Consider the following 12,464-nt stretch of genomic DNA (forward strand, 5'->3'; position numbering starts at 1 on the left):
ATTATTATTAGAAGTGGAACAGAAAAATACGCAACGGTGAGCGAATCGATTCTGAGGCCTCAATCGGTGAACTGAGCGAACATTTCGATAATTTCCTAGAAGCAACTTGGGACAAAGCACAATTGATCACACTCCCGCTGTCTGCCGCCGACGAGGTTGTGAGGCTAACACTGAGGAAAAGCTTTCACCGGTCGAAGATCCGTCAACGGCACCCAGGAAAACCGATAGTGTAGATTGTCACGGCGGTGGGGGATTTTTTTTACTTGGAAGGCATTTACTCCAATAAAGCATACTTTTTATTTGCAGCTGAATACATAACGGGCCGTATGTTTAATTTTCGGCCCAAATTAGGTTTACCCGGCGAACTTTTACAGGAACCTTTGGACTCGCCGTCGGCCGAGGGCGACGAAGCGCTGTGAGTGTGAGGAGGCGGAAGCGATGAGGACAAAGCCAATCGCGCTGTTCATGGCTTTTGGCACTAAAGGCGACGTTTATCCTATAGCTGTGAGCTTATATATATATATATATTCGAGTGAATGTAATGGTTGCTTTGATGTTTTGGTTGGTAATCGTTGTTTTCTCCGGCAGGCCATAGCTGCGGCGTTCGCTTCCGATCAGAAGCAGTACGAAGTTGCATTTGTTACTCATTCAGCGCACGAGGTTGTTAGAGTCTGCGCCATGGAATCTCTACTACTAATTACTAATCTGTTTTTGTTTTTGCTTCACAGAACCTGAAAAGCCATTTGGGAGCAAAAGGAGTTGCATATTTTCCAGTATCTTCACCTCCTGTTCTGTCTTCTCATCAGGATGACAAAGGTGGAAGTTTTGCAAGTATTTTCATACTCATCTACACCTGTTACATGGAGTATAAGAAAAATGCTCCCCCTTCAATTAGATATTTCTCTTAGGCTGTAGCTGGACTCTCTTCTAGTCTATAGATCTAGAGATCTATTTCCAGAAGTTCTAATTTTGTTACTTTTTTCACATAATCATCTGGTTGTCTGCATTGTCAGAATCTGCGGAGGGGGCCTTTTCCCTCCAGAAAAAAGAGATCACAAGAAGACACAGGCAAGAATGTTTTTCCATTGTTGAGAGGGTATATGGTGAGGGATCGATCATGGATGGTGATCTAATAGTCATAAATTTCTTTGCACTGGTAAGTTCTTGAAATAATTTCTTGTATTGTTACTCATTTATCATTTTAGAAAACTCAAATCACTTTTTCTTATTCATTTTCTTTATTCGATAATTCAGGTCCTAATAATATATTATTTAAATACTAGAATATTTCAACTGATGAGAAGAATTATTGTTCAGAAGATAGTGTCAATAGCTAGACAGTAAAGCTCAGCTAAGAGTTCTCAAAATCAGTTTCTGTTTTCTTATTTTCAGGAAGGTTGGAGCCTTGCCGAACTTTTTCATGTTCATTGCATTGTTGCTGCTCCTTATGTTGTACCATACAGGCATGTCTTCTACATACTTGGTTACTTACTTACATATAAGTTCAAACTTCAAATTTGTGCTGTTGTCGAAGTTATTGAGAAATGGAAGTTGGATTTGGAAGAATGTATGAATAGGTAATTGAAAATGGTGTATTTGGAATTTTCAAGCTCTGGAAGCAATTGACTGATCAGTATCTTTTTACTGAATTAATGTCTGTAAAAAAATAGGGGGAAAACATTTTATTTCATTCCAAAAGAAAAGGAAAGGGAAGTATACATAGATATAGATATAGATATAATTATGAATATAGATATACATATAGATATGAATCATATCTATCTAAGCTACAGATATGATAGATGTGAATCTAAAACCATATCATAGTTGTGCATGATTGGATATTGCCTAAACATTTTTTTTCTCATTTTCTGTTCTACTTGCTTGCATTCCTCCGCCATCATTTCTCCAATGGCACAGAAAGAGATGCATACTTCATACCTCATCCATACTATAGGATAAACATATATCATGATTACAATGTCTTTTTCTTCTTAACTTAATATATGGTTTGTATTATGTTTATGTAGGATCCCACCCCAAGCTCTGTATTACTTTTTGTTTTGCTACGAAAGCATTTCAGTACTAAACGTTCTTTGAGGTGTTAATTTAATGCAGTGCCCCCTCTTCTTTCGAACGTCAGTTTAGGGCGCAATTTCCTCTTTTATACAAATATCTTCAAGAAGGCCCAACTGGGAAGGTGTGCTGTTAAACTTCTTTCTGTTATATGAACTTGTTCTACAATATATTTGTGACTTGGATTTATCATTCTCTACTTTCCATTATACATATTTATTTATTTATTATTATTTTTTATGTTTGTAGTCATCATAGAACTTACTTTCCATTATACTTATAATCACATCTTCCATTTATTTTCATTATTGTAACTCCATAATCATATAGTTTTATAGTCAATAGATTGTTGAATCTGCATTACCAGCTCTTGTCCAAATTATCTTCATTGCTGGTTCTATATTTTGGGGGATGTACTTGGGAATGAAGGAAGGTGATTGTTTATAGTTTTATGGGTATATCTATAGTAGATCGGGTGGGAAGATGTTATCCATTGGATGTGGCCACTTTTCTCTGAGGAGTGGGGATCATGGAGAAGTCTTGATCTGAACCTGAGCTTCTTGCCTTTTACGGTTGTTACTGGAACCCTTGTGCTATTGTTTGTTAATAGATGGAATATAATTTGATTGCTACAATTATTTCTTTGTGGTTCTAAAGCAGGATCCTGTAACTGGTCTTCCAACATGGCATGATAGACCTTTGTCTCCTTTGCTACTGTAAGATTGCTAGGCATATTACTAAAATTTAAATGTATTGATGCAAACACCCCATTCCACCCGACATCATTTACTCAGCATTTTGTCTTTCTTGAATATTTGCTGGAAGAACTTCATTTACCGAGTTAGCAAATGTGATTATTGAACTTTGTGGATACATCACAGGATAAGTAGAATTCATTGATTCATGTTTCTGTTTACTAACAGGTGTAGCTGATACTTGAATTAATTCTTATATATGATAACTTTGTTGTGACCTTTGTTAATACTGTTAAATATTTGACCTAGATGTGGATCTTTTTATGGCTTTTTGACCTTTTACTTGTATGCTTGAACAGGTATGGTTTTAGCCAAGAGGTTGTTGAGTGTCCTGGTAATATCATGATCAAGTTTGCATTTTTATTCACTTAATAAGATGATTCTTTGTTTTCCTTGGGTATCTCTTTCCTCTGTCTATCTTTTCAGTGCAACTATATTCCCTTTTCACTAAAATTGTTTAAATATAGATCTGTATTGGTGATTGTATTGGCAAAAATAAAGCTGAAACTCTGTTTTGAGTAAGACCATGGAGCTGCATAATTTCATTGCCATTTGAAGTAGATACTAGATAGTTTATATGCTAAATTTAATTTTTGGCACAGGCATGACCTATGCTGATGGCAATGCAATCTTATGTGTTTCTTTAATTAAAGTAAATGTTCCCTGGGAATGTCTGTTCTAACTGGCAAATTGGTTACAAGAATGTGATACCACACTAGAGTTATTCTTGTCATCCCAGGAGTGCCTTGATTTTTAGTATTTCCTCAACTTTTACAACTAGAATATTTATTTTTGAAATTTAAAGATGAATTGAGTTGGAAAAAATCCTTGTCTGTTTGCCTCTTGGTTTTGTGTGTGAACCCGCCACAAGAATTGTGACACAATAAATGCAGCTCTTTTAGTTATGAATTATATGTTGATTGCATGTATCCGTCAATCGAACCTTTATAGCTTATAAAGTGTTAATGTTTAGTAATTAGACTACTTAAATTTTATTATTCTCCTCACTTCATGCATCTCACTCATATTTGTAGGTTACTGGCCTTCAGCTGTTCGAGTTTGTGGTTTCTTGTTTCTCCCATTCGAATGGCAATTCTCGTGTCTCGATTGTGCAGAACTTTCAGCTTTGAATATTTCCAGGAAATTGAACCCCCAAGATGAGTTGTGTTCAATTCATGCGCCACTAAAAAGCTTTTTAGATTCTTCAGAGGATCCACCTATATTCATAAGTTTGAGTTCTGTTGGTAGGTGAGTCCATCTATAAGCTGTACTTTATGGTGCTATACTTCAGAGAAGTATTTTAATGAAACTTTCTGTTCATCTTTTTTTTTTTTTTTTTTTTTTCAACTATTAAATTAAAATAAATTTGTGATGATTCACATAAAAACAAATTTGAATTTAGGTTCATGTCCCTAATTCCTGTGATAGGGGCAAGTTATGTATCATGTTTAGTAATTTCATTACATTTGTCATTCATGGGTAGGCATTGAAAATTCAATCCAATGCAGGTGCTTGTGGATATACTATCTCCAGCTTATAACATGTATTAAAATGATGAATGTACATCTGGGTTTTCTACTTTGTTAGTTTTACGTAGACTTGATTTTGATGTGTTTTCTGATTCTGGTTTAGTTCCATGTCTGCAGCATGGGTTACTTAAGGAATCCTGAGGCTTTCCTTCGGATGCTTGGAAATGCTTTGAGTATCACAAATCATCGATTTGTTCTCTTCTCTGCTGGTTATGGATCTTTAGATGATGCTATCAAAAAGTTTGCTCAGAAGCCATCACCAGTTTCTGACCAGACACACAATAATGAAGTTCAAACCTGCATATTTGATGGCAGACTGTTTTGCTTCTCTGGGTGAGTGGGTACAGAAGGTATAAGTATTAAAGTGCATTTAAATTTCAATTCAAGATCAAGGGTCCAGCTCTCAGGATTGTGAACTATGATTATTATTATTATTAGGAGTAGTAGTGGTAGTAGTAGTAGTAGTAGTACTTGTAGCAGTAGTACTAGTAGAAGGCATTGATGTATGTGAGATGTAATATGTATTGACTAAATATTATAACTTATTTGATCTAAGTTAGCTGCCTGCAGATAAATTTATATTTTCTGCACTGTGAAGCTTATTCATCAAACTGATTCAATTTATTTTTATTATTATTGTCTTTTAGTGATGTACCATACAGCTGGCTATTTCCAAAATGTGCTGCTGCCATTCATCATGGGGGAAGGTGAAGATGCTTGGATAACCTTTATTCTGTTTCAAATTTGATGCATATTTTAAAGCTTTTCTTATCTTGATATCAGTGGATCCACCGCAGCTGCGCTGCATGCAGGAATCCCTCAGGTTTGTTTTGTAATGACTTGATGTTTATCTGCTTGTTGTTTTCATTTCTTTTTTGGTTTTTATATTATTAGGTAATAGTTGTTAGATGCTATGTTTTGTATGGAAGATGACGGTCGATCTAAAGTCCTTTTAGGGAAAAAAAATAGATTGAATATAAAATAATTAAACACAAAAGAACAATACTTATGTTTCCTAGATTTCTGGATCTTGTATACAACTGGATAGAATCTAAGGAAATAAAATTGTTTATATTTCTGAAAGTAAAATGACTATCATCTGGCTTTGAAAAATTCAATGATCCTGGTTGATCTTTTTTCACCCCTTAATGTAAATTTTTCCCGCTTACTTATTACTGTATACAGTTCATGCTTAAGGAGACCTCGCAATGTAGATGTTGTATTTGCAACCAAACATGCATCATAGTTGAAAGCGATTTAAGACGTACCCTCAAATTTAGTTAATTTGCAAGTGTCATGAGTTTGTGATTCTCCATAAGACAAACAAGAAGGGCAACTAATTAATGTGTGACGGCAGGTTATCTGCCCCTTCATTTTAGATCAATTTTATTGGGCAGAGAGGATGTTTTGGCTCGGTGTTGCCCCAGAGCCGCTGAAGAGTTCTTGCTTGCTCCCTAGCACAGATGATGAAAGCTCCAGCTTAAAAGCTGCAAAAGCACTTGTTCAGGCAATTAGTGGTGCATTGTCTCCTGAAGTTAAACTGCACGCAAGAAAAATTGCTGATAGAATATCTCTCGAGGTAACGTTCATTAATTGGACTACCAATGCAGTTCTTGGTGTCTTTTTTTCACTATCTAGCTAAAGGTGATAATCTATGAATACCTATGCTTAGTAACTAGATATTAATGTATAAACAGCATCTCGTAGCTTTCTTGTGATTTTAGTTTTGTTGATAAGTTCGAGTTGGAAGCTCTGTCAGGGGGTAGGAACATATGATAGTAAAAATTGAAACTTAGATGAAATCCAGGATTGTAGTTGTAGTGTTGGAAAGATGAAACTTGCTGATAAATTCTGGTGCGTGGTATTATTATTATATTATTATTTTTAATGGAAAATAAATTTAGGATCTGCATTGAATGAAAAGTATACTTAGAATGTTAAGTTGTTTTAGAGAAATAAATATTTTACTCTAGATTGCATAATATGAGGATTGAGGAAACCAGATGAAAAACACAAACAAACCCATGTATAATAATTGAGCAAGAGTCATCATAAATCAGGGACAAGTAGGTGGAGGCTGTGACTTATTGTGTCTGCTTTTGATATATGTATGTCAGGATGGTGTTTCAACGGCTTTACAGACAATTAAAGAAGAAATTATATCTGCAAAATGATGATCATCTCTCTCGGCTTTCTACCTTGGTCCCCCTCGCCTCTCACTCAGTGAGTGTCGGTACACAGCTTAAAATACTGTCACATATATATATATATATATATTCATATGGATATTTGGTTACACTTGTTTTATTTGGTTAGTGATGATTTCAAAGCATGCAACAAAGATAATTATTGAGATTTATGCATGCTATAGAAGCTTTGTTTGAATCTAATTATTTTGAGTGTTTTTATGTGTGTAAAAATGGTATGTTTTGTGTTATTCCTTCCTAATTTCCTTTATGCAATTTGTAAAACAATCTTAAAAGGAAAAGAGCCTGCTATTTCTTGAAATCACATTTTCTTAGGTTTTACATGATCAGTTGATCACACACACACAGACACTCACTGTACAAGGATGACTATGGTTTCCATTTTAAAAAATACTTGTGATGGATTTTGTCTGGATTTAATTTGACTATGAGTCCACTTTGCAGTTAAAGACTGACCAATTCAACCATAAAATAATCATACCAACCAAAATATCTCTCCCCAAAGTCCAAGTTTGGTGCAAGAAAATTGCAGTGATGGTGGGTTGGTGTGTTAGGCTTAAATATTTATTGCACAACTTGGAATGCCTCCCAGACTTTCTATCCAAAAATATACAGTGGATATATATAGTGGGGCGGTTAGCGTGCTAGTAAATATTTTTCTTCAACACACGATTGAAATTAATAAATATTATTACTATGTGTTGGTCAGTTATATTGTGAATGTTATGTCATGTATTTGTATTGAGGTTCATTGTGACATATATTATGTAAACTATTACCCAATGTTAGTTGATCCTATATATTTGTGTATATTAAAATTCACTCTATTTGTCGTCTTAAATATATATACCTTTGGGCATGGATCAACTGATAATTCGGTCAAGTCTTAAATATATATATATATATATATATCTATGGGCATGGATCAACTGTTAATTCGGTCAAGTCAATATAGTGTTGATTCATATGCTATACCAGTTAGCACATATTTATACGTATACGTCCGTACACTTATAATATATCATATATTATATTATAATTCAGCATATACTATATTATAACTCAGCATATGTTGTATTTTGTGTAAATATATGTTAGTTATGTGTATGATATATGTTGATCCAGTTAAATCAGCACCATGTTGATTTGGCCGAATCAACACAGGATCCCCAACCTATATATATATATATATATACAAGTTAGTACATATTATTTATACATATATGTCAGTACACTTATTATGTAACATATATTACATTTAATTCAACATATATTATATTATAATACAACATATATGTTGTATTTTGTATAAATATTTATTAGTTAGGTATATGATATATGTTGATTCGATCAAATCGATTATATATATATATATTAATCGGAAGCCGGCATAAATATTTGTTTTCTATGTTATTTCATCCAACAACACATAACTTCCATTCTATCCAAAAATTAATCGAAACAAACGTGAAGAATATTTATGAGTAGATTGTGCTGTCTCTAACAAGACAGGAAGATCATCTCATCTCATCTCATCACAGGACCCACAATCAACAGGACAACTTCCTCTTGTCTATATATTTGCTCTTTTACTTAGCACCACCATTTCATTCACTCATTACAAAAAAAAAAAAAAAAAAACTCTTCTTTCATTTGTAGCTAATTTCAGTGTTGTAGTGAAAATGAGTGAGGGAAGAGGCAGTGCACTAGTTTTCGGATTAGCGGCGGTGATGGTGGCGGCGATAGTGGCGGGCCATTTTCCGGCGGCCGAAGCTGCCACCTACACAGTGGGCGGCGCACGTGGCTGGACATTCAATGTTGCCTCCTGGCCTAACGGCAAGCGATTTAGAGCAGGCGACATACTGGGTAAACTTTTTTTTTCTTAAAAAATACTACCCCCGTCCCAGAAGAGTAACACTTACGTTATGAATATTAGTATTACGTTGGTTTATAGTAAAAAAAAAAGACAAAAATGCCCCTATTAGATTGTGTGATGTAAAATTAATGACATTTGTGTAATATATTAGAAGTTGTAAGGATATTAATTATGTTAAGGTAGATAGTAGAAATTGTATTCTTATTTTGGATGGACAAAAATAAAAAATAATATTATTTTTATAGGACAGAGGGAGTACTGTAATTATTTTTCATTTAGAATATTATGTATAATCAATCTGTGATGGTTTGTTTCTTTTGTCTCAAAATTTTAGGTTTTTATTATTTGGACTTTGTGTTTTTCGAAAAAATATAGTCTCTTCGTCCGAATAAAATGGTCTTGTTTACTATTTTTGTCTGTCCCAAAACAATAGTCTTATTTTCATAAATAATCATACCACTGTATAACTACTCTTATTCTTTTATTATTATTACACAATTGTCACTGCATTTTACACATGGCAAAAATTTCTTTGATCTATACTTTTTATCAACTATCAATATAATATCAATATTCTTTAAATTCCGTGTCAAATACAACCAAAATTATGTCAAGATTATAGTTTCGGGATGAAGATAGTATATTTTTTTCAAAACATCTGAACACATATTATTCTAATATTAAATATAAATCAAAATTTTCTCAAAACAAACAAAATAAATCAATTTATTTGTTTCCTTATTTATATGGACGGCAAGTCTTACTGTCGTATGTATTATTACAACAATATGGTTAATTTAATTTTACGATTGCGGTCCTTATTAGGGGTATGATTGTTATTATAATATTATAAATATACGTATATATTAATATTTCAAAATTTATTAAAAATAATAAATAAATGAATTCTTTCATACTAAACTGAATGAATATTCAATATTTATTGGGACATATTAGTAAGTGGTCCGTCATGATAGTAGAAAATGAATTCAATAAAACATGAGAATTCATCAAAAGAATTTAATTGAAAAATATATATAAAAAATAAAATAAAATGCATAAAAAGAATATATTGTATTGCTAGTTGAATAAAAATAATTCGATCACTAAAAAATATAAATTGGATAAAAAAATATATTAGTGTACTTTTTTCTGGTATATTATTAGTTTGATAATTTGTTTTAATAATAATTTAAATAATATAAAAATTAAATAATAGTAAAAAAAATAAAAAATAACAATAAATAAACACAAATTAAATGATAAGAATTAAATATAAAAAAATAAAATAAATAGATAAATAAACACTCAACACTTTTACAGTTTCATTTCTTTTTATTTATTTCGTACATGAAAAAAAATTAAAATTTTCTGTTTAAACCAAATAAGAAAAACAAAATTATTTTCATTTCTCTATTTTTATTTCTTTGTATTAATGTCCTGTTTACTTAGATATTTTATAAATCTATCATTATCTATGAATCATATTTTTATATATAGAAAAATATTTTTTTATTGTGTTCATCTTTTTATTTTTGTCTATTCACTTCTTATGTCACTTTTTTTTTAAAAAAAAAAAGTATTATACATTTTTTTAATCTTATTTAAATTTTAATTTATAATTTTTTTAAATTTTAATTATACTAATTAGTTATTTTAATTTTAATTCAAAATTATTTTTATTAAAAGGATACCATATCCAAGATTGAGAGAAGGGGGTTCCATTTTTTATTTTCGTCGTACTATTTTTTAATTTAGTAATTGTACTACTTAATAAATATTCTTTAAACTTTTAATATATTATACAAATATCACCATTTTATATTATGCAATACTGATAAGAGTATTTTTGTTTTTATATTTTTTATTATTATTATTATTTTTTTATCAAATATGAAATTCAAACTCAAAGAACTAAATGGATACGGTATGTAACGTGGCAGTGTTCAGTTACAGTCCACTGGCCCACAACGTGGTGCAGGTGGACCGACGTGGCTACAATGGGTGCGCTGCCCCGAGTGGGGCCCGAATTCTCCGGACTGGTAAGGATCAAATAAAGCTCGCCAAGGGCCAGAATTTCTTCATCTGCCTCATCCCCGGTCACTGTCAAGCTGGAATGAAGATTGCTGTCAATGCTCTCTAATTATATATATATATATGTACGTGTATCCATCTGAATTAATAAAAAGGAAAAAAACACTACCTCTGAAGTAGGTTTTTTTCAGAAAATATTTTATATTTTGTTAGATTATTTTAAATAGTAAAATTTTAAATTGAAATAGTTGTTTGATGTAATATAAATATATTTATTGATGTGATATTTTGAATGTAAAAATTAATTTTAGTAATAATATAATAAATAGGTAATTGAATTGATGTTTTATAGAAAAAAAAAAAATAATAATAAAATCGAAAATCAAATCTCATAAATTAACACACCCAATATTTGTTTATATTTAGATTTGTCAAAATAAATTAGATTTGTAAAATATATCCAATTGTATAATATGGTAAAACTAATAAAATGAATTAAGTACGTTTGAGTACTTCAAAAGAAGGTGAAGTTTAAAAAATAATACTGTACTACTTCATTTGGCTTTTAGAGTTACGTTTATTTTTTAAATATTGATATTTAAATATTAATTATTAAGTCAAAATATAGTACAAACAAAAAAAAAAATGGCAAAATTTTTTATAATACTAATAGGAAAATATTTATATAAAAAATTATATAAATAAAAAAATATTTTTAATACTAAGTAATAACTCGAAGGTAAATGTAACTACGGATGAAGGAATAATATTTTAGTTATAATGAATAGTTAAAAATAGTGTGAAAATAGTTTTGCTTTCACGTGTAAAAGTAATGATTTGATAATAAAATAAAAATATTTATATAAAAAAAAAGAGTAAAGAACATAATTGTTATTAAATAAATATACATATATATACATTAATGCAAAATGGACAAAAATAATAATAAAATATATATATTAATGTGAAACGGAGAGAGTATATTCATTTTTTTCTTATCAGAGTAAAAGCGATCTTAATTGATATCGATATATTATTAATTTTTATATAAATTATAAATATATAATTATATATATTACTCCATATGTCCGCAAAAATTAGAATATTTGGGATATTAAAAAAATGAATATTTTATTGAAAAAGTGATAAAAGTAAAAAGGTAATGAAGGTATTTTTAGTGACATTTGTTGTAAATAATTGTTGAATTAAGGATAATAATTAAGTTTTGATTTGTTGACTTTGTCAAAAATAATTGGTAAATTTGATGGACAAATTAAAAGAAAAAATGAGAGTAAATTTGACGGACTAAAAAAATATTATTTTATGTATAAAAGACAAACAACAAACATTTTAAAATATTATTACACATTTCTACTTATTAGTTATTAATAATTTTTTTTATCATTATTAATTTGCTTTAAAAATGCAAAATGGTACATTTTGAGCGTAATAGAGGGAGTACACACAAAATCTTTTTTACTAACACGACTACAATATATAATATATTATATTTTCTTATTAAAAAATTATAATAAAAAAAATATATATATATTAACAATATAATTTTATATGCTCACATCAAAATATTTCAAACTAAAAACAAGTATATATTTGCAACCCAATTTTAGTGATACAGACTGAATAAACGATCCAATCATTTTGGCCCAAATAAACATTATATTAATTCAGCTCAATATAATCTTACGGCCCAAATAATCAAATGCACTCGGCCCAATATAACTATGAAAAATTTCAACCCAACCTATTGACTCGGCCCAATACATGTTACTATAATTCAGCCAAAAAATGTTAGGTACTTTCTAGCTTACAAAAACTAATTCGGCCCAATAACACACGAGATAAATTAATCGAGTTTGATTTAAAATTTTCAATTCAATTATGTGTTCAAGTCAACACGAATCCGACATTATAAAAATTTATTGGATTAGAGTTGATTTTCACTCGAATCCGATACGACAATCAGATA

At 30.5% G+C, this 12,464-nt stretch overlaps 2 protein-coding genes across 5 annotated transcripts; both read left to right on the forward strand.

Annotated features, from left to right (window-relative positions):
- Nucleotides 1-380: 380 nt before the first annotated feature.
- LOC127262063 (sterol 3-beta-glucosyltransferase UGT80B1) lies at nt 381-8,355 on the forward strand. 4 transcript variants are annotated; one of them, XM_051290566.1, is made up of 16 exons: nt 381-504; nt 589-660; nt 729-816; nt 1,014-1,156; nt 1,393-1,463; nt 2,119-2,200; nt 2,547-2,648; nt 2,734-2,792; nt 3,131-3,165; nt 3,866-4,079; nt 4,478-4,693; nt 5,008-5,067; nt 5,144-5,183; nt 5,718-5,939; nt 6,478-6,583; nt 8,237-8,355. In XM_051290566.1, exons 1-15 carry the CDS (start codon nt 439-441, stop codon nt 6,532-6,534), a joined length of 1,527 nt encoding a protein of 508 aa, XP_051146523.1. In that variant the 5' UTR covers nt 381-438; the 3' UTR covers nt 6,535-6,583; nt 8,237-8,355. The 4 variants fall into 4 exon arrangements, with proteins under 4 accessions (XP_051146523.1, XP_051146522.1, XP_051146524.1 ...); XM_051290565.1 differs by lacking the exon at nt 8,237-8,355 and adding an exon at nt 7,012-7,389; XM_051290567.1 differs by lacking the exon at nt 8,237-8,355 and having other exon boundaries at nt 2,737-2,792; nt 6,478-6,962.
- Nucleotides 8,250-10,749, forward strand: LOC127262067 (basic blue protein-like). Its single transcript, XM_051290572.1, has 2 exons — nt 8,250-8,433; nt 10,387-10,749. Exons 1-2 carry the CDS (start codon nt 8,250-8,252, stop codon nt 10,584-10,586), a joined length of 384 nt encoding a protein of 127 aa, XP_051146529.1. The 3' UTR covers nt 10,587-10,749.
- The last annotated feature ends 1,715 nt before the right edge of the window (nt 10,750-12,464 follow it).

Source organism: Andrographis paniculata, unplaced genomic scaffold (assembly GCF_009805555.1).
Source record: "Andrographis paniculata isolate CXL003 unplaced genomic scaffold, ASM980555v1 Contig65END, whole genome shotgun sequence".
NCBI classification, from domain to species: Eukaryota; Viridiplantae; Streptophyta; class Magnoliopsida; order Lamiales; family Acanthaceae; genus Andrographis; species Andrographis paniculata.

Bases quoted from the DNA above. Each gene is read 5' to 3' on its own strand.
- LOC127262067 (XM_051290572.1), top strand. From the start codon at position 8,250: ATGAGTGAGGGAAGAGGCAGTGCACTAGTTTTCGGATTAGCGGCGGTG. The intron at 8,434-10,386 runs GTAAACTTTTTT...GTAACGTGGCAG, and splicing joins TAGAGCAGGCGACATACTGG to TGTTCAGTTACAGTCCACTG.
- LOC127262063 (XM_051290566.1), top strand. From the start codon at position 439: ATGAGGACAAAGCCAATCGCGCTGTTCATGGCTTTTGGCACTAAAGGC. The intron at 4,694-5,007 runs GTGAGTGGGTAC...ATTGTCTTTTAG, and splicing joins AGACTGTTTTGCTTCTCTGG to TGATGTACCATACAGCTGGC. The intron at 5,940-6,477 runs GTAACGTTCATT...TATGTATGTCAG, and splicing joins CTGATAGAATATCTCTCGAG to GATGGTGTTTCAACGGCTTT.